The sequence below is a fragment of the Schistocerca nitens genome, chromosome 1 (genome assembly GCF_023898315.1).
Source record: "Schistocerca nitens isolate TAMUIC-IGC-003100 chromosome 1, iqSchNite1.1, whole genome shotgun sequence".
In the NCBI taxonomy this organism is placed as follows: domain Eukaryota; kingdom Metazoa; phylum Arthropoda; class Insecta; order Orthoptera; family Acrididae; genus Schistocerca; species Schistocerca nitens.
This window is the reverse complement of record NC_064614.1, coordinates 1,108,032,138-1,108,051,113: the sequence shown is the minus strand read 5'-3', so window position 1 is coordinate 1,108,051,113 and position 18,976 is coordinate 1,108,032,138. Positions and strand designations below refer to the sequence as shown.

General features: G+C 38.6%; 1 protein-coding gene across 1 annotated transcript in view; it reads left to right on the top strand.

Moving 5' to 3' along the window:
- Positions 1-18,976, top strand: part of LOC126198844 (probable Rho GTPase-activating protein CG5521) — a 310,437-nt gene that overhangs the window by 111,058 nt on the left and 180,403 nt on the right. The window contains exons 16-20 of the mRNA XM_049935431.1: positions 4,427-4,745; positions 8,108-8,350; positions 9,199-9,333; positions 9,827-9,967; positions 16,061-16,251. Of these exons, the coding sequence (XP_049791388.1) occupies positions 4,427-4,745; positions 8,108-8,350; positions 9,199-9,333; positions 9,827-9,967; positions 16,061-16,251 (1,029 nt within the window). The remainder of the gene's footprint in view (positions 1-4,426; positions 4,746-8,107; positions 8,351-9,198; positions 9,334-9,826; positions 9,968-16,060; positions 16,252-18,976) is intronic.

Below are 18,976 nucleotides of genomic sequence, written 5' to 3'. Positions count from 1 at the left end.
GCTGTAGAGGGCTAGTATACCAGTTTTATGAAACTCCCTTTAGTTGTTTGTTGTAAGTTTTTGGGGTAAATAGAATGGGGAATCACATGCTTGCTCTTTACTTTGCACCTGTGAAGGAGAGAAATGTGTGACCACAATCCAGTGATCTACCTTCCTTCACAATTCTACCCTGCACCCTGTCACACCCCCAGTACACAATTTGTCTATCAAATGGCTCTTCTATACTTAGATGTGGTATGCGCATTTAGTATTTTCCTCACCCACTTCATTTAACAGTAAGTATTAGTTTTATACCATGAAAACACTGTTTTAATAATAGGATCTTTTTTGTACGAAATGTAATTTAATTTTGTACTGGGAAACATTTTTGCTGGAAGCCACAATTTTCGAGATAATCAAGAAAAATGTGACCTTCAAATGCCCCCAACGTCTCAGGATTTTTAATTTATCTTTCATTACACTCTCCTACTACTGAACAAAACTTTACGAGTACATGAATTTTTTTCCCCTAATTTATATTAGTCGAGTGGACTAACACCCCCTACCCAGCAGTCTCGCCTTCTGCTGTCCTGTCAGACCCTCCCAATAAACTCATACACATCATCGTGATTGTGCATGCCTCACCAGCTCTGGTGCCCGTGTGTTACATTTACATTCTCCAACTTACTCTGTTGTTTAAGCTGGTAGATACAAAACACCACTGTGTGTCCTTTCAAATCTGTTCATGGAAGACAAATATGTGTATACTTGAATAATTTAAGTGTAGTAATGTTCCAGAAATCTTGTACTCACACTGTGACTTGGAGTTCTGTCATTAATCTTGCATCTCTGTCTCCTTGCTCATGACAAGGATCCTACAGGGATGAAAAATCACCAACTGCCCATGCCAAATTTTAGTTTGTGACTTATGTAGACAAACCACTGTTCACTGTACTTTCTCAGCAGAGCATTGCTTGACATTTCTTTCATAATACAAGATAGATACGAAGCCTACACCTACTACAGTAGTACAAGTTTATATGCCAACTAGCTCTGCAGATGACGAAGAAATTGAAGAAATGTATGATGAAATAAAAGAAATTATTCAGATAATTTAATAGTCATGGGTGACTGGAATTCGAGTGTAGGAAAAGGGAGAGAAGGAAACGTAGTAGGTGAATATGGATTGGGGCTAAGAAATGAAAGAGGAAGCCGCCTGGTAGAATTTTGCACAGAGCACAGCCTAATCATAGCTAACACTTGGTTTAAGAATCATGATAGAAGGTTGTATACATGGAAGAAGCCTGGAGATACTGACAGGTTTCAGATAGATTATATAATGGTAAAACAAAGATTTAGGAACCAGGTTTTAAATTGTAAGACATTTCCAGGGGCAAATGTGGACTCTGACCACAATCTATTGGTTATGACCTGTAGATTAAAACTGAAGAAATTGCAAAAAGGTGGGAATTTAAGGAGATGGGACCTGGATAAACTGAAAGAACCAGAGGTTGTACAGAGTTCCAGGAAGAGCATGGGTAGCTTTGAGGGATGAAGTAGTGAAGGCAGCAGAGGATCAAGTAGGTAAAAAGACGAGGGCAAGTAGAAATCCTTGGGTAACAGAAGAAATATTTTATTTAATTGATGAAAGGAGAAAATATAAAAATGCAGTAAATGAAGCAGGCAAAAAGGAATACAAACGTCTCAAAAATGAGAACGACAGGAAGTGCAAAATGGCTAAGCAGGGATGGCTAGAGGGCAAATGTAAGGATGTAGAGGCTTATCTCACTAGGGGTAAGATAGATACTGCCTACAGGAAAATTAAAGAGACCTTTGGAGATAAGAGAACCACTTGTATGAACATCAAGAGCTCAGATGGAAACCCAGTTCTAAGCAAAGAAGGGAAAGCAGAAAGTTGGAAGGAGTATATAGAGGGTCTATACAAGGGTGATATACTTGAGGACAATATTATGGAATTGGAAGAGGATGTAGATGAAGATGAAATGGGAGATACGATACTGCGTGAAGAGTTTGACAGAGCACTGAAAGACCTCAGTCGAAACAAGGCCCCGGGAGTAGACAACATTCCATTGGAACTACTGACTGCCTTGGGAGAGCCAGTACTGACAAAACTCTACCATCTGGTGAGCAAGATGTATGAAACAGGTGAAATACCCTCAGACTTCAAGAAGAATATAATAATTCCAATCCCAAAGAAAGCAGGTGTTGACAGATGTGAAAATTACCGGACAATCAGTTTAATAAGCCACAGCTGCAAAATACTAACACGAATTCTTTACAGACGAATGGAAAAACTGGTAGAAGCCGGCCTCGGGGAAGATCAGTTTGGATTCCGTAGAAATACTGGAACACGTGAGGCAATACTGACCTTACGACTTATCTTAGAAGAAAGATTAAGGAAAGGCAAACCTACGTTTCTAGCATTTGTAGACTTAGAGAAAGCTTTTGACAGTGTTGACTGGAATACTCTCTTTCAAATTCTAAAGGTGGCAGGGGTAAAATACAGGGAGCGAAAGGCTATTTACAATTTGTACAGAAACCAGATGGCAGTTATAAGAGTCGAGGGGCATGAAAGGGAAGCAGTGGTTGGGAAGAGAGTGAGACAGGGTTGTAGCCTCTCCCCGATGTTAGTCAATCTGTATATTGAGCAAGCAGTAAAGGAAACAAAAGAAAAATTCAGAGTAGGTATTAAAATCCATGGAGAAGAAATAAAAACTTTGAGGTTCGCCGATGACATTGTAATTCTGTCAGAGACAGCAAAGGACTTGGAAGAGCAGTTGAACGGAATGGACAGTGTCTTGAAGGGAGGATATAAGATGAACATCAACAAAAGCAAAACGAGGATAATGGAATGTAATCAAATTAAGTCAGGTGATGTTGAGGGTATTAGATTAGGAAATGAGACACTTAAAGTAGTAAAGGAGTTTTGCTATTTGGGGAGCAAAATAACTGATGATGGTCGAAGTAGAGAGGATATAAAATGTAGACTGGCAATGGCAAGGAAAGCGTTTCTGAAGAAGAGAAATTTGTTAACATCGAGTATTGATTTAAGTGTCAGGAAGTCATTTCTGAAAGTATTTGTATGGAGTGTAGCCATGTATGGAAGTGAAACATGGACGGTAAATAGTTTGGACAAGAAGAGAATAGAAGCTTTCGAAATTTGGTGCTACAGAAGAATGCTGAAGATTAGATGGGTAGATCACATAACTAATGAGGAAGTATTGAATAGGATTGGGGACAAGAGAAGTTTGTGGCACAACTTGACCAGAAGAAGGGATCGGTTGGTAGGACATGTTCTGAGGCATCAAGGGATCACCAATTTAGTATTGGAGGGCATCGTGGAGGGTAAAAATCGTAGAGGGAGACCAAGAGATGAATACACTAAGCGGATTACGAAGGATGTAGGTTGCAGTAGGTACTGGGAGATGAAGAAGCTTGCACAGGATAGAGTAGCATGGAGAGCTGCATCAAACCAGTCTCAGGACTGAAGACCACAACAACAACACAACATTTATTCAGTAACAATCATATTCCTTGTGTTGAGACCGCAGCTCGTGGCCTTGCGGTAGCGTTCTCGCTTCCTGCGCACGGGGTCCCGGGTTCGATTCCCGGCGGGGTCAGAGATTTTCTCTACCTCGTGATGACTGGGTGTTGTGTGTTCATCATCATCATTTCATCATCATTGACGTGCAAGTCGCTGAAGTGGCGTCAACTAAAAAGGACTTGCGATACGGCGGCCGAACTTCCCCGCAAGGGGCCTCCCGGCCAATAATGCCATACGATCATTTCATTTTCCTTGTGTTGAACAATTGATTTAATAGGGCTCATTGAAATTAGTCTTCTCACTTATTTTGTTGATCAGTCTTGCAAAACCTTTAAAAAAAGACTAGGATTAAAGAAAATGTGTCTAAAATAACAGCAGTGTTAATGACATTCATATTGGTGAAGGAAAATGCAGGTAAAGGACAGTATGTTTACAATAGTATGAAAAGGATAGTTGCTACTCACCATATAGTGGAGCTGCTGAGTCACAGATAGGCATAACAAAAAGACTGTCAAACAAAGCTTTTGGCCAAGCAGGCCTTCATCAGAATAGAACACACACACACACACACACACACACACACACACACACACACACACACACACACACGTGTGTGTGCAAATGGAACTCACAGTCTGTTGCTTTGAAATTGCTTCTTTTACAAAGTATTTGTAATGGCATTGCCAAGAGGGTTATATTTAGAAATGAACTGCAAAAGTCATTGGATGCCTTATTCTATTGACATTTATCATCATAGATACTAAAAAAAGTGTACATTTTCTTATTGACGATAGTGTTTGATTAAATTAGTAACTTACAAGAATGTAAAGAAATGGCTCAAAAGTGTATTAAAAACATTATTATCTTTGTTTCTGTGAGCAGAAAACATTGGAAACACTGACACGTGTTTTGGCACGCCATGTCTATGGCTTGGACCTCACGGATTTGCCACTTGATCGCCTGACAGAACAAAAAGCCAAGAAACGGCGCGGAAACAGACAGCAGAGTGTATGTGAGAATAACCAGAACCAGGGCCACCCAACACATCCAGCATCTCAGCCAGCTCGCAACAGTGTTTCGTATTCATCTGGCCAAGGATCAATGCGAGCAAGTTCTATTCCACCACTGGCAGCATCCAGTACACCATGTCATGACCAAAGCTCTAGTGATGGTCCTGCCAGCTTCAACACAACAGCTTCTGGTTAGTACTAGAATTATTTATGCTGTTTGAGTCATTATAGTGGTCTTTGCTATTAAGTGAATGATGTTGATAATAATAAAACTACCCAAAATCCACAGTGGAATAATGAGAAGATTATGAAAAGGATATAGATTGCTATTCGTCATATAGAGGAGATGTAGCGCCACAGACTGGCACAGCAGAAAGACTGCTAAACGTGAACTTCCAACCAAAAGGCCTTCTTCTAACGTAGAAAACAAACTCGTGCACATGCACACGCAGTCATATCGGCCAGCCTCGGTGTGGCTTTTTCAATATCTGTTTTAAACCAAAATATATAAAACCTGACCTAAGAAATGAATTTGGCTTTGGCTGTGTAGATCTCAAATATCAAAGGCTACAGCAGTGTTAACATGACTTGTAATCTGTCTGATTTGCTGCAGTTTATTATACTTTAATTTGATATTAATTTAGTTTCAGAAAAATCACTGCTACCTTTTTAAGTGGGGATGTAATGGAATTTGGTCCAAAAAATTGATTTTTCAAAAATCCATGTTGTGTGTGAATTTTATCATGATAGCAGCTTTAGAAATGCCTTTAAATTGTTAAACTTATTAACTCTGCACTGGTGTCCACTCCCACCTTTTCAGACATTTGGGAAACTGCTTCAGCAGAATTTTTGTCAGTGTGAAGGATATTTTCTTTTGATATCTTTGGCTGACATCTATATCTTTGTCTGAAAACTTTCTTGCATGTGGTTTATTTATGTTTTGACAATACTAACACATATTAGTAGGTGGAAGGTTGAATTTGCAAACCTTTACGTGGAAGTCAAGATTTATGCATAATGGGTGGTGGAAAAACTGTGTTTAGGAAATGGAGGTTCATGGAAATCAGTTTACTGACAAAAAAGAGGAAGCAGCTCGAAATGAAGAGCATAAGCTCTCAGCTTCAGCATCGAAACAAGGGACAGGAAAATTGTACAGATGCGTGAATGATGTTGATATGGATTTCACTGGATTCAGACTTATTTAGAACTTCTCTGTGAGGCTATAAAGTTTTCATGTTCATGTGTTAGCTGTAGAAGTATGGAATGCATGATTGTTGTTGAAGAAAGAAGAGTGGGAATAGATTGTGATTTTAAATTAATTTGTAATTCACGTGGCTATGAATTTAAATTTTCCTCCTCCAAAAAAAGTAACTTTGGTACGTATGAAAGCAATTTTAGGTTAGCATATGCTCTGAGATGCCTTGGACAGGGCAGGGAAGGAAGTAATTTATTGTGTTGTTTTCTGAACATGCCTCCACCTTGTCCAAGGTTTGAAAAAATAAATAAAGGAATGTCTGATGCTGTATGCGATACTGCCAAAGTTTCTATGAAGAAAGCAGTGGAGGAATTGGTGGAAATAAACCGAAAAGAAATAGATCCTGGGATAGATATTCATGACAGTGAATCTCCTACAAATGTTATTGACCTGTGTGTGTCTGTAGATGGGACCTGGATGAAAAGGGGTCACACATCTCTGTATGGAGTTGCATTTGTCATTGGTATTGACTCGGGTAAAGTTCTAGATGTAGAAATTATGTCTAAAGACTGGCACCAGTGTGCAACAACGAAAATGTCAAACAATGAAGACGGTGAGAAACTGTGGCAAGAAAAGTGCGCAATAGCATGCTCTTAAAATTATAGTGGTTCAAGTGGGGGCATGGAGGCTGCTGCTGTTGTGAGGATGTTCTCCATATCTGAGAACCAGTATGGTGTTGGATATACTAAATGTCTTGGTGATTTGGACTTCTCTTCATTCAAAGTTGTAACACATAAAAATTCGTGCAATACAACAATAGAAAAGTTGGAATGTGTTGGCCACATCCAAAAGAGGCATCATGGTAGGCTTTGTCACTTGCTGAAAGAGAAGAAAGGTGAAGTATTTGAGGATGGAAAACCACTAGGAGGAAAAAGCAGGCTTACTCTGAAAGAAATGAATTCTCTTCAGTTATTTTACAGGAGAGCTATCAGGAAAAACATACATAATTTAGAGGCAATGAGGCATGCTGTGTGGGCAGTTTTTTTTTCCCACAAACTATCCATTGACCAAACATCAATGCACAGTCTGTATCCGAAAGGCCATTGGTGTAATTTCGACAACAGGAATGAGACGTATTAACATAGACACTCATTACTAGAACCGGTTATGAATGCAATTAAGCCCACATTCAGGTTTCTTGCAAACCCTGATTTTTGGAGGAAGTGTCTTCACAGAAAGACACAAAATGCAAATGAAAGCCTCATTAATTTAATTTGGAGTAGATGCTCAAGAAGGACATTCTGTGTGCTTGAAGTACTCAAAATAGGTGTCTATGATGCAGTTTTATGTTAAAATAGTGGAAATAATGGCAGAATTGAACTGCCGAAGAGAATTGGTATAGATCCTGGTGTCTTTACAACAAAAGCATTTTACACCATTGACGAGAGCAGAGTCAAGAAAGCTAATAGATCAGTGTCTTACCTGCAAATACAGGCCAGGCAGATTCAAAGAGGAGAAAAGAGAAACCAGGAGGATGAGGAGTATCAGTGTAGAGGATTTTAAAATTGAGGTAAGCTTATTACATGTGGAAGTATGTGAAAATCTTTGAACCTCATTTTCTCTGTTTTATATTTTTTACAGTATTAGAAGCCTTTTCTCAAAAAGTGTTTGCACTAATGCTATGAAATTTTCAGGAACTGTTCACGTGTTGCTGTCTCCCTGCAACTAAAAAATACAAGATCCTGCAATTACATTCTGGTTTTTAGATGATTGTGTGTAGAGAAAAAAGTTAATTTTGGATGTGCAAAATTAAAAAGCTCTGTTAATGATAACAATTTGTACCATAAATTAATAACTGTAGTTCAGTGGTCTTATAACCTTCTCCAGACACTACAATAAAATTTTCAGACTAATTGCATGAATTTGAATTATGGCTTTTTATAAAAAGGAGAATCAAAAAATAAAAATTCATATTTCTAGCAAAATATCAATCCTGCATATTTTATTATATTTTCCCATTAAAACACAGCTCTTTTGCTTTACATGTGCAAAATTTTAGATTTGTACATTCATAAATGTGGCTGTAACGATTTTTTAAATTAATGTTTGTGTTTTCTGTTACATCCCCCCCTATGAGAGTAAATAATACAAGGTGCTGGTTTTCAAAAATTGATTACCTTTAATATTGCTCTCTGTGGACTAGCATACATTTTTGTTTTTTAAGTGAACCATTAATTTCAGTTTGTGTTCCATAATTACAGATTCTAATATTCTGTTTACAATGTGTGGCACCCTTGGGAGCCATCTGAATTATTCTTGGAAAACCATACACTTTGCAAAGTCTTTTACAATTTCCAGAGTTGTCAAGTGGAACGTTTCAGCAACACAATCACTCTCATTCACACCACCACCACCATGGTATACTGGGAAGTAGTCCTAGTCCAGATAAACGCCGTAGTGGGTACCACGGACTGCACTTACGTAGTGTTAGCGAGGGAAATTTATCAAGTGCTGTTGCACATCGCCATCGCCACAAGAGTAGCAGGATGGTAGATTCTGGGCGTCACTGTGGAAGTCGAGCTGTTCCAGTTGTCATCCCAGGTACTGCATTGTCATGTTATCTACATTTTGACCCATTTATAATGTGGTTTATAAGTTCTGTAGTACTTACCATTACCATATTAAAATATTGTATTAGATCATGTAAATGAAGCTACCATGCACATGCTATTTTCACTTTTCTTTTATGAAATGGTTTCGACATAGTCTTCTAAGGCAACTAGGAAAACCAGAGCTGGAGGTAACATGTGGATCATGAAAATATTAGTGTGTAACTGGGCAGCAGTCCATGTATAGAATCAAAGCTAATAAATTTTATGAGGGTTTTATCCTTTAAATTTATTATGCTCCAAATTAATAAAACAGAAATGTACTTATGCTACCAGAGAAAGCCTCGGCTAGTTAGCTGTAACTGAATAAGCAAATGCAAGGCTGATGCAAATGGAAGATGAAAACAGAAAAAAGCTAAGGGTCTTTCCCTTGTCTGAATTATTCTCATTTATTTTTGCACTGTTATATAAAGTTGATTATTAAATTTCTTAATATTATTTCAGATTATCATACAAATCAGGCTTAATAATTTGGGAAGTACCAACTGATACAGAATAGTTTGTGGAATCAGAATTTTTTGTGACTAGATGCATCTGTCTGCAACGTTACCATTTTTGGTTTCGTTGCTTATCTCACAACGAAGGAAGCTGTGGTTCTGAAAACTGGAAACTAATGTTGTCTTGTGATGCTGATTTGCTACATAATTTGTCACCACTTGAACTTCAGTCAGATATAGCTTACTTCAGTTGTTTTTAAGTCAGTTATTTTCAGAGTTAGCCTGCTTGCTTGATATCAGACTTTGAAAGTTGAGTTTGTACATTTTCTTAATTTTTTCACAGTCTTACCTCTTTGTGTGGAAAGAGAAGTGGCCCGAATCATTGCTCATTCAGGTGACACAAATTACTCACAACGTACATACCCAAAAACCCGGATTCACAAGTCACGTTCCATGGATTCTCTTCGAAGTGCCAGAGGTAATTATTAATACACATGCAATTATTTCAGTATGCAGTTTTGTCATGTAAATTTTTATTTGTTTACAAAGTAATATTTGTTAATAAGAAAATTGGAAACTTTCTGTTAATGGTCCTTAGTGCTCTTTACAGTCCATTGTAGGTCAAATAATTCTCTTATACACTGTATCAGTCGTAGATTTATAACTTTTTTACTTTCTGTGAACAAACCAAAACTTTGTGTATGTACCACAGCTAAATTTATCTTATCATTATGGATAATGGACACACTCATATTTCTAAAGAATGGTTTTCAAATCTGTATCTCACCATATTTCAGCAATTTCCTACATTACTTAGGCTAATGTCAGAATTGGTTCTTTAAAGGCTTACATTAAGTTTTTATACAATTAGTAAAACTGTGCTGCTAATTTAGGTCTGTATTGTTATATAATTTTACAGTTTTTGGACAGATTTTCTGTAAAGTATTGATCACTTGATGTCATTCTTGCAGCAGGAACACCATTCCAGTACTCTGAGTCAGAGGGTCCAACAAGATCCCCCTCTCCCGCTCCATCGAGTGGAGTTGAAAGCAATTCAATCAAAGATTCGCCCATGCAGATTGATGTAATAAGTGCAGATGGTACAAGTTTAGGTATGATATCTGTAAATTTAAACTTATCAGACCGATCGATATGACGCATGTTTGAAAAGCAATGACTGTTTCCTTGTTTATATTTAAATGTTGGCAGCTGAAAGTTTCACAAATGCAGCATTGACCCGTTGATTGCTTATGAAGCAGCGTATGCCACTGTTTTGATTCAGTAATCATTTGACTGCAGATGAAAGTGACCAAGTGTGTGTGTGTGTGTGTGTGTGTGTGTGTGTGTGTGTGTGTGTGTGTCTGTCTGTGTATGCAAAAGGCTACCCAAATTCATCGGGAGTTGTACGTAGTTTAAAATCCTAAACAATCTTTCTGAGACTCTAACAGTGGCCATGTAAAGGCGGATGAAGAATTCTGGAGTGGCATGCCCAGTATCCAGAAAGGAAATGGTGCAGAAGACAGACCAAAAATTGAGATCCTATCTGTAATCGATGATTAGTGCTCTGACTGATGAATTTTCCCATATTAACTTATCACAATTTACACAATCATCACAGAAGCGTTCAGATATTAAAAACTGTGTGCAAGTCAGTTACTGGAAACTTACTGGCCAACACAAAGAGCAATGAATGTGAGACATATGAGTGTTTTTGGAGTGTCATTGACAAGATGATCTGTTTCCCCACATGGTTACAGGCAGTGACACCCTGGTATCACAAGCCAACACAGGATCAGAGTAACAGTCTTGAGTTGAAAACTGATGGCTACTGTTTTCTGGATAAAGTCTTGTAATGTAGTCAGTAGTTAAGGCCGATATGTACTTCGAAACTCTCACCACACTGAGACGTGCCACCAAATAACAACAGTACAGGAAAATTGTCTTGGACAGTCCAGTCTAGTCCAGAAAAACATGTCTTCACACAATGGTCTGTATTATGGATAAGATTCATCACATTTTGACCACCATCCTAGAATAGCTATCTCGTACCTAGTGAGTATTACCTCGCCTTGCACTTGAGAAAAATGCTTTGTAGACAATGGTTTGAAGATAAGAAGGACTCAAAACCACTATTGTAAACTGGTTCAATTCCCAGGCAGGGAGTATATATACAGAGGGGTGGAAGAAGGTATTAAAATGTTACGAAAACTGTTTAGGAATGATTGTTTTATGACAAAACCGCCCTTGCTTTTTGAATATATCTCTTAGTACTCATTAATCTCATCATAAGTCTTAAGATAGCTGCAGAGTTAGATACAGAATATTAATAAGTAAACTCATATTTGCGAGTTTATTGGTCTTTAATATACACATATAAACACTGTTTCATGACAACATCATATGGACTAAACTGTGAAGGAAGAATATGAAAACATTTGATGATATGACCCACTACAACAAGACGTCTTACTGTTTCTACAACATCGCATGTTGGTGACGTTTTAGATGCCATTGTTTTAGATTAGATTAGTTTTTCGTTCCATAGATCCGTGCTGAGGAGATCCTCGTGGATGTGGAACATGTCAATTTATTTATTTATTTATTTATTTATATAATAGAGGGAAACATTCCACGTGGGAAAAATATATCTAAAAACAAAGATGATGTGACTTACCGAACGAAAGTGCTGGCAGGTCGACAGACACACAAACAAACACAAACATACACACGAAATTCAAGCTTTCGCAACAAACTGTTGCTTCATCGGGAAAGAGGAAAGGAGAGGGAAAGATGAAAGGATGTGGGTTTTAAGGGAGAGGGTAAGGAGTCATTCCAATCCCGGGAGCGGAAAGACTTACCTTGGGGGAAAAAAGGACAGGTATACACTCGCGCGCGCGCACACACACACACACACACACACACACACACACACACACACACACACATATCCATCCGCACATACACAGACACAAGCAGACATTTGTAAAGGCCTTTACAAATGTCTGCTTGTGTCTGTGTATGTGCGGATGGATATGTGTGTGTGTGCGCGCGCGAGAGTGTATACCTGTCCTTTTTTCCCCCAAGGTAAGTCTTTCCGCTCCCGGGATTGAAATGACTCCTTACCCTCTCCCTTAAAACCCACATCCTTTCATCTTTCCCTCTCCTTTCCTCTTTCCCGATGAAGCAACAGTTTGTTGCGAAAGCTTGAATTTCGTGTGTTTGTTTGTGTGTTTGTCGACCTGCCAGCACTTTCGTTCGGCAAGTCACATCATCTTTGTTTTTAGATATATTTATTTATTTTTTTATTTTAAGCTGAAATAACAATACTAATAGTATGAATATATACATCATTTGTTTCTATTAAAATTATTCGTCAATGGAGTAGAAGGAGTTGGCCACTAGTAAGTCTTTCAGGCTCCTTTTAAACTGATCTTTATTTGTAACTAAATTTTTTATGTTTACTGGCAAATAATTGAGGATGAGTATTCATGAGTAGTGGACCCCTTTTTGAACTAAAGTAAGTGCTTTTAAGTCCTTGTGCAGATCATTTTTGTTCCTGGTATTGTATGTATGAACTGAGCTGTTTGTTGGAAAAAGAGATATATTATTTAGGACAAATTTCATTAATGAGTAAATATACTGAGAGGCAGTAGTTCTGTTCTGTTCTGTTCTGTTCTTCTCTCTCTCTCTCTCTCTCTCTCTCTCTCTCTCTCTCTGTGTGTGTGTGTGTGTGTGTGTGTGTGTGTGTGTGGTTAATTGGCTTACAGTACACTATAATATTAGAATGATAGTCCAACAGAATGGCACAGCAACACAGTATGAGTATCATTCTTCAAAAAAAGAGTTAAAGACGAACATTGATGTCGTTCTTATATGGCACTATTTTAAAGTTTGATGATTTCTCTGGGACTGTTGTAGGTGCAGTAGTGTGCTTGAGTGTTTTCAAACTGTGAAGTATGTGTGTAGCCCTATGAATATGCTTGTTGTAATCTTGGAAGTTAGGTGTGTCAACAGCATACTAGGCTTGAAGATATAGAAGAGTGGGCAACACTTGGTCTCCTAGACTGTTGAAATAAACCTCTTGTTTTGTGTTCATGGTAACACAAATGGTTGTGCCCCAGTTGAGGTGTGAAAAACTTACCCAGAACTTCATAGAACCATCTCCAGCCTGAACTACATGCTCCACAGTCTGTGGCTAAATACCTTGTTTGGCTAAATACCTTGTTTGGCTCTCAGGGATCTTGGCACCTTACATACTTTGAAAAGCAGGGAACTTGTGATTCGTCAGACCATGCTACATGCTTCCAGTCAGCTACTGTCCAGTTTCTGTGCTGTTTGGCTCATTGAAGATGCACAACGTTATGTATTGCTGTGAACTATTGTCTTTTGTGAGGTATCCATCTCTAAATGTCCATTACATGTATTCATTCGCACAGTTTGCTGAGAACTGGTTGAGGTGGACCTGCATTCACTGACAATAATAATTCCTTGTAGGTTTGAAATCTCATCATTGACAACGTGTGACACTCATCTGTGGATCCTGTAGATTAGGATCTCTGTATGACCGCTGTTCTTTTGCCTTGTTACTTGGCTGCAACAAGGCTCTTTGAACTAAAGCATGAATGATGGTATTGTACTGTGCTGATTCCGCAGAGCTGACTGACACATACAGACCACTGCAGTGCCATGACTTACTGTAGCAGTGTTCCATTGCATGGCTGCCTGATATCAGTTTTCTAGAGAAATTTTTTAAACATTTAGAAACAGGTAAAAATACTAAAACAATGCCCAAGGTGATGGTTTATTCAAAAAATTGTTGCGTATGACTTCATAGACAATGGTAAGTGGAGGTGCAGCAAGAAACACAGACCAGCTATCACAAGGTCAACAAGGTTGAAGCTCTCTGAACTAAAGCATGAACAACACTATCAGACCCATGACTAGGTGGCGTCTGAGTAGCTTCAGGTATCGAAGAGGTTTTTAAGTGCAAGTGGGCTGTTTGGCTGCTACTGGCCGTCCTTTATCGTGACAGCAGAGGGTGCTTGCAATCCAGAGCCACTATAGGTGCAGCTCAGCAGGCATGCATTATTATGTCTGCGAGATCCCACAGGACCGCTATCAGCATCTCATGGAAACTTGCAATTCTGTTGCCAACTTTGACACCCGTGATGTGGTATTGATATGTGATACCACTAAAGTCACTAGCAAGATCGTGCTATTCAAAATACTAATGTGTATAAAATCCAATGTCACGCGTTTGTTTAGGCACCATGTATACATTAAAATGATAAATTTCCTGTAAGTGTGCAGGTTTTCGTGGCCATTGTCACTGAAGTTAAAGTCTTCTGGGTTATTAGGCCACGTCAAGTTTCTTCTAAAATATTCGACGTTTTGACCCCTCTGCTGGGATCTTCCTCAGGATCTTTTGGTGTCCACTACTGCTAGAACACTGTCAGAGATGAGTGTCACATCCACTTATAAAGGGGGAGATTTTCTGGCGTTCGTGCTGGAGAAGTAATAGTATTTGTTAAAATTGTTATAGCTACCATTGGTGGGCCATAGTCATAGGCTAATATTCCCGCTCTGACACAGAAGTTGGTAGCTTATCTCCTGTGGATACCATTGGCGGTCCATCGTCATTGGATAAAAAGGCACTGTTCCACAATTACACTGGAGAAGGGTTATTGGTTGAATTGCCTGCTACCGCTATTGGTTGGTCGTCATCAGTGTCTAGATTCGAAATGGACAGAGCAAGAGAGGGGGAATGTTTACCCAAAATATTATTGTCCGCCAAGGTGACTTGCAGCGTGTTGTTTATGCTGCTCACACACTGCGGCTGCGTATTTACTTCCTTGGTGGCGGAGAGCCACGATGCCGGATGCCTATAGCCGTCCTCTCTATTGAAATTAGATGCTTTCTTAGAAATTTCAGCCGCTTCTCGGACCTTTCTTCTATAAATGTTTGTTTCTGTAGCCAGTACACGTACGTTATTAAAATCGGTCAGAGCCACAGTTCTCACAATGTTCTGATACTGCCGATTTTGCACTTTGTTTTAGCCGTATGTGCCGTTCGTGTTCCTTAATGCGTTCTTTGACAGTTATTCCCATTTCACCTATATACACTTTGCCCCAGCCACATGACACTTGATAGACACCTGCATTATGGAGGTAATCAGGTGACTATGGCCCACCAATGGCAGCCATATGAATTTTAACCAATAATGTTACTTCTCCAGCACGAATGCCAGAAAATCTCCCCCTTTATAAGTGGACGCGACACTCGTCTCTGACAGTGTTTTAGCAGTAGTGGACACCAAAAGATCCTGAGGAAGATCCCAGCAAAGGGTTCGAAACACCGAACATTTTGGAAGAAACATGACGTGGCCTAATAACCCAGAAGTTTTAAACTTCAGCGCTAAATTTCCTGTCTAAAACAATGCTTGAATTGCATTTGGCTAATGAAATACTGCCAAATGTATTTTATTTATGTTGGGGACACACAGCTTTGTCTTCTTGTTGAAGTTTGAGATGATCTTTTGCGCTCTTGGTGGTCACAGTATGAAACAAAACAGCTGCCAAATGGAAGCTGGAAACATGCACAATTGTTGCAGTCTGGAGTGACCCATAAAAGTGATTTAAGTGAGTCATGATAGATGTAGTTGTGCGACGACAAATTTAAAACCCAACCGGTCTTCTGAGGCAGGGTGAAAAGGGCTATATACATAGACATTTTTGTTGAGGCGTAGAACTGTGAGACCTTTCAATTCCAAATATAGCCACTTAATAATCAGTGAAAATCAATTTTAAAGAAAATTAAGCACTAAGTGACTAATGCTCATTTGAAAGACACAAATTGTCTATTTTACAGTGCACAAAATGCTTGGCCTTGTAGTCTTGTTTGGCACGGGTATTAAAAATAAGAGCCTATTGAAATGACGTAATTGCAGTACACACACAAACCACTGACTTGCCTAAAAGTAATGCGAGTTCACAAATCTAAGTATAACATGATCTTCAGTCTTTTATTCCTGTCAAACCAATTGCAAAGATTAGCAGCATTCAGTCATTCAGGTTAAGAAGTGTTATCCTGTGTGGTAAACAGCTGTTCACACTTCTATATCTTTCTCTGTTATAACAGTATTGTTACGAAATTTGTATTTGTATTTGATTTTTGTACTACATTCAAATTTTTTTGCCCGACAACAGATATTCAAGAGACTAGTGGCCGAACTTCGGTAATGGCAGGAGGAACAGTGCGTGGCTGGTTGCCTGATGTGGCTGTTGTATTATGGCGCCGTATGTTGGGAGCTCTTGGAGACGTCAATCAGATTAGTTCACCTGTGCTACATGCCCAAGTCTTTGATTACCTGGTAGAGCTGTCTGATACACTAATAAAAGTGAGTTGCTATTTATAATGCTAAAAATTTGCAAACTGTAACTAGTACTGTCATTTACCTTGAAACTGATATACCCTTGAGACTACAAGAAAGTGATATGAGCAAACATGGTATTTACTTTTCCTTTTGTTAACTTCTTTCATGGAGAATAGACCATTGTGAATAAATTAGACATATTTAGGAGGACAGATGAAATTTTATGCAGTCCATGTGAGAAACCCTTGAGTCAGTATAAAAATAGAAATTTCTGATAAGAGTATAAATATGCTGTGGTCAGCCTGAGTTTTGTGTAATTTAAGGAAACTGTTGATATAGTGCTTTGTGAGTCATATTTATTTGCAGTTTTAAAATACATTTGAATCCATAAGAGTACATAATGGAATATTTTCCAGTTTGTATTGCTGTCTGTCCTGCTCCATTTGTCCATGTTCCAACAACATCCTCATGTATCTTAAGAATATTTTTATATTTTCTTTTTAACAGTGTATATGCAAAAATACACTAAAAGTATAGGGTGGCACAGGTAAAAATAGCCCATGTAATTATAAATGCAGTGAAATTACAGAAATGAAGAGCCAAAATGGACTCATTATTTACAATGAAAAATACATTTATAGGAGACATTGAAAGTGATCCCCCTGCAACATCAGTACACAGCTGCGCACGCCTAAGGGTATCCAGATACACGCAGTGTAAAGTTTGGATACCAATGGTGGCATCTTCACAGCTGATGTTGTCTTTGAGCTTCTGATTGTGTGGATTTGTCTCACAGACCTCGCTTTTCATGTGTCCCTGCAGGAAAAAATCACGTTGTTAGATGCGGTGAATGTGGTGGCCATAAATTTTTGCTGACGGTTAGATCCTCAGTGAAGACATCATTGACTCATTCCAGGGATACCTTTGACATGAGGCATTTTGCCCCATCTGAATGGAAGAAGCAGTTTTGTCTTTCCTATTTATTGAATTGAACACAAAAGTATCAAAGATTTCCAACCATGCAACTGTGTTGGGGTAGAGTAGTGTCAAAAAATATCAGTCTTATGATGCTTGTTCATGTCACCACACCAAACACAGATTTTTTTCATCTTTAGTGGTTGCTGACACACAGTGTAAGGATTCTCCATTGCCCTGTACCTTGTGTTTTGTGAATTCACATGCCCAGAAAGATGAAACCATTCTTCATCACTCATGATGTAATGGAACTGGTCTAATAAAAATCTTTCATGTTATTCAAAAGCCATGTCCAGTAATCTACATGTTTCTGACTGCCATCCTCCCATAACTGCTGCGCAACTGTCACACAATATGGCTTCAGATTAATACTTTTCAATATCCACTGGCAATTCCTTCTGTTTACATGTGCCTGTTGGGCCAATTTACATGTAGACTTCTTTGGCCTCGGAATAATTTTTGGCAGATGTCTGCAATAACTTTTGGTGTGCAAACTGAAAGACTTCTTTGTCGTTTTACATTTTGCAAAAATCCGTAGTGTGCCAGTTTTTATACAGACTGTTTATTGTTCTCTATGCTGGTATCCCTCTATCTGCATACCTTACCCCAAAAATTTCAAGAGTTTCTTTACTCAAACCTGTTTTCACATATGCTTCCCCTATCTGTTCTTTCTTCTACAGAGAAAGTTATTTCAGTGATGAAATAAACTAAAATGCTGATAGAAGTAATGCTAACAGTCAACTGTTTCATAAAACTACCCATTGTTGTAGCTGTTGACTCTATGTGAGAAGTCAAAATCATTGCATTCGCATTCAAAGGGGAGGCAGGCTACTTTTAACTGTGCCACCCTGTATATTTGAGACGACACCACATATTTCTGGGAAAGTGCTAAATTACTATTTCATAGAAGAATCTCTCACTCTCTATCTCTCTCTCTCTCTCTGCTCTTGCACGTGTGCTATGGTAGGAGAGAGTGGTACTGCAGTGATTTATTTCGATCTGAAGATGCAGAGAGGCTTTATAGTTAAGAAAAAATTTAACTTCAGTGTGTGCATCTTCCTTTTTCTTTTTAGCACTTTGCCTACAAAGAAGTTTTCTGTCCTCAAAAGATATTTGCATTGCACGAAAAATCTTCATTTTGCTGTTCGATGTCACGGCTAAGATTCTCATGTGTAGAAACTGTGATGTTGATGATGATGTAAACCTGTGCATCTTTCTAATAGCTCTCATCTAGTAGATGGATAGAATTTGTGAGAATACCGTATTTACTCGAATCTAAGCCGCACTTTTTTTCCGGTTTTTGTAATCCAAAAAACCGCCTGCGGCTTAGAATCGAGTGCATAGTAAGCGGAAGTTCTGAAAAATGTTGGTAGGTGCCGCGACAACTAACTTCTGTCGTCGAATATATGTAGCGCTATGCAGGCATGCTTCGCAGGCACAAAGACAAATACTAGTACCAAAACCTCTGTGTCAGTAAATAAATAAAAAAAAAAGGTGGAAGACGAGCTTTTTTTTTCTCCGCCCCGAGTTTCGACCACTGCATTTTCATACATTATCCAACGAAGTAAATACAAATTCCGTATTGTTCCTCTTCGAACGTAGCAGCATTTCAATGTACTACGAAAATCCGACTGGCAAGACTGTTTGGGATATTTGTCAATATGGCCAGCTCTGCTTTCTGAATTTTTTCCTAACTGAGAAGAAATGGTTGCTAATAGGAACTTTTATGAATTGTGAATCACATGCAGTATTCTCTTCACCATAAGAATAATAC